We start from the raw sequence: 2,561 nt of genomic DNA, 5'->3' as shown, positions 1-2,561 counted from the left end.
TCAAACTTTTAGAAATGTATTTTTTTAATTGAGTAAGCCTGCCCCTACTTCCCAACATCTTTCCGTTTCCCGTTAACTTATAGTTCCTCTCCGGTCCAACAAAAGTGGTGATCTTTGAAGGAAAGCAAAAACCCAACAAAAGCATACAATTTTGTATAAACTGGTAAAGGGCTGTGGGAACACTCCAGAACGTATCCCAGCTTCCCCTTACAGCAGGTGGGATAGGCTCCAGCAACCTCAATGGGATCAACTTAAATAGATCTTACAACTTTTCCACATATTAGGTCACTTTCACAATCAAGTCTTCCCAATGTTATCAGATACTACCTCACCTTTATATTTTCTCCCTGCTGTACTTCTAAAAACTACTTTTTAGATATCATTATTTAAATAATAGTTTTTAATGTAAAAAAAGTAAATATGAGTAAATTATTATTTAATTACAGAATATTGCAGAGTTCTTTGCATCTTTGCTTAGACTGCTGCCACCACAACCCGGTCCTGGATGAGCAGAAGAAGATGGACTATAATCTCCAAGATGAATTTGTTTATGAGTACAGAAGACGACAGCAGCTAATGTTGTGCCCATGTACGTTCCCACTGCCAGAATGTGTATCCCCAGGCAGGTGGAGTGTACCTTGGCACAACACCGACTTTTTTTTTTTTATATATATATATATATATATATATATATATATATATATATATATGGATCATTCTCTTGTAACAAAATACACTTTCGTTATCGAAAACGAAATTAACGAGATACTGAAGAATATTCTGTAGCCTCCCTCTCCTTCTTTCCCACACTGAGACTCTGAGACTTTACCCATTTCAAGTCTCTTTATTTTACAACATAAACGGTAGAAAAAAAAAAAAAAACACTCCACAAAAGTTTCTTTTTAGTCTATTTTTTTTTTTTGATTCACTAGTGGATCTAAATTTAATCTGAAAATATTTATCAAACCAAAACACAAAATACTTCAAAGGAGCAATGTGTGTCATTAATTGCCCTAAAACCCACCAAACAAACAGGTATATTGACAGAACCAACAGAACCCAGGGGCGATGGTGTGTTCACTGAGCTCTGGACATTAGCGGACCCAAACACCCACTCAGTCCGCTTCAATACTTGCCTCGTTTTTATTCAGTCTGCACCAAAACAAAGCAGTTTTTTTTAGGAAAATTTCTACTTTTATCATTAATAAAGTATAAATGGATCAGTTCTTCTGGTGTTTAACATTGATAAACTGCTTTGTTTTGCTGCGTTTGTCCAGAGATCAGTGAAGGGAGAAGTGCATGAGATGGATTTAAGACGTATTAAGAGTGTAGATTCACTAAAATAATGAAGAAATAACGTGTTTTTCTTCTATTACTGTGCTAACAGCGTTTTCTTTGCTGAATCACTAAAGTGAGTTCCATCAAAAGTTCCTTCGGAAGCAAAGCATCAAGTGAATTACATTTATTTTTTATGATGTTAGAATCAAGAACTTAACCAGCTGCTTCAGAGGAGCGGCTTCCTTCCCCGTAAACATCTCACTTTTGCTGCGTCATGCCAGTAGATTTCTGAAAGGCAAACTAGAACATACCGTCCCATACATTCAGAGGCAAGCGCTGGGGAGTAGAGGGGGGGGCTCGGCCGGTGTGACTAAAGGAGAAAGGACGGATGATGCGGCGCATCACTCGAGGACACACCCTGCTGTGGAAGTGCTGTAGTGCAGAGGTGGATGACGAGCGGTGAGAACAGAGGGAGGGATGCTGAATCAGGGAAACTGTGTGAGGGTGGAAGAGGGGCGAGAAGGCTGACGGCCAGAGGGGTAAGTGGGGTAAAAAAAAAGAAAAATGCAGGAATCCTGAAACATTTCATCCAACTGGATTGAAGAGATTTTGGAGCCAAACTGTTCTTTGAAAGATGAGCCAGGTAAGGCTTTCTATATTTAATTCATTCCTCAACCCAAAACTTTTCACACTTTTCTCTGCTTCGTTGCCGTTCCCTCTGAGTCAGATGGATGTAGATGAGCCGGTGTGTTTGCCCCGGTTGTCCCGGGTTGCTGTGTGTGGCGGTACCCATGGCAACGAGCTGTCAGGAGTCTACTTAGTGAGAGAGCTACTAAAGTTGCAGAGAAGACCCTCTGAGGATGACGACGAAGAGCCCACGTCCCTGCTGACCGTGTTGTCCAACCCAAGGGCCGTCCAGCAGGGCCGCCGCTACACTGACACCGACCTGAACCGCTGCTTCACCCTCGCCACCCTCAAGTGAGGCGATGAGAGGAGATGCTCTCCACCCTAAACGTTGAGGAATGATCAACTTTCTGTCTCTCAGTGGCCCCACGTCGGACTCGCCCCCCTATGAGATCCTCCGGGCTCGGGAACTGAACGCCATGCTCGGTCCTAAAGGCGGTCCAGGTGCTGTGGATCTGGTTTGTGACCTTCATAATACCACGGCCAACATGGGGCTGTGCTTCATCGCATACTCTGACTGTGACTGGATCTGCCTGCACATTTTCAAGTACCTGCAGGTTCATGAAACTTATTTCTTTTTTTTTTTTTTTTTTTTTTTT

General features: G+C 42.2%; 1 protein-coding gene across 2 annotated transcripts in view; it reads left to right on the top strand.

Annotated features, from left to right (window-relative positions):
- The first annotated feature begins 1,312 nt into the window (after positions 1 to 1,312).
- Positions 1,313 to 2,561, top strand: part of LOC112156043 (N-acyl-aromatic-L-amino acid amidohydrolase (carboxylate-forming) B) — a 6,041-nt gene continuing 4,792 nt past the window's right edge. Inside the window, exons 1-3 of one of the 2 annotated variants that reach the window (XM_024288181.2) lie at positions 1,313 to 1,921; positions 2,006 to 2,256; positions 2,324 to 2,519. In XM_024288181.2, coding sequence (XP_024143949.1) covers positions 1,913 to 1,921; positions 2,006 to 2,256; positions 2,324 to 2,519 — 456 coding nt within the window. In that variant the 5' untranslated portion in view covers positions 1,313 to 1,912. Of the gene's footprint in view, positions 2,257 to 2,323; positions 2,520 to 2,561 lie in introns of both variants that reach the window. The other variant, XM_024288180.2, reaches the window with a different exon arrangement.

This window comes from Oryzias melastigma, linkage group LG18, assembly GCF_002922805.2.
Source record: "Oryzias melastigma strain HK-1 linkage group LG18, ASM292280v2, whole genome shotgun sequence".
NCBI classification, from domain to species: Eukaryota; Metazoa; Chordata; class Actinopteri; order Beloniformes; family Adrianichthyidae; genus Oryzias; species Oryzias melastigma.
The sequence above is the reverse complement of the archived record's forward strand: the minus strand, read 5'-3'. Positions and strand labels throughout refer to the sequence as shown.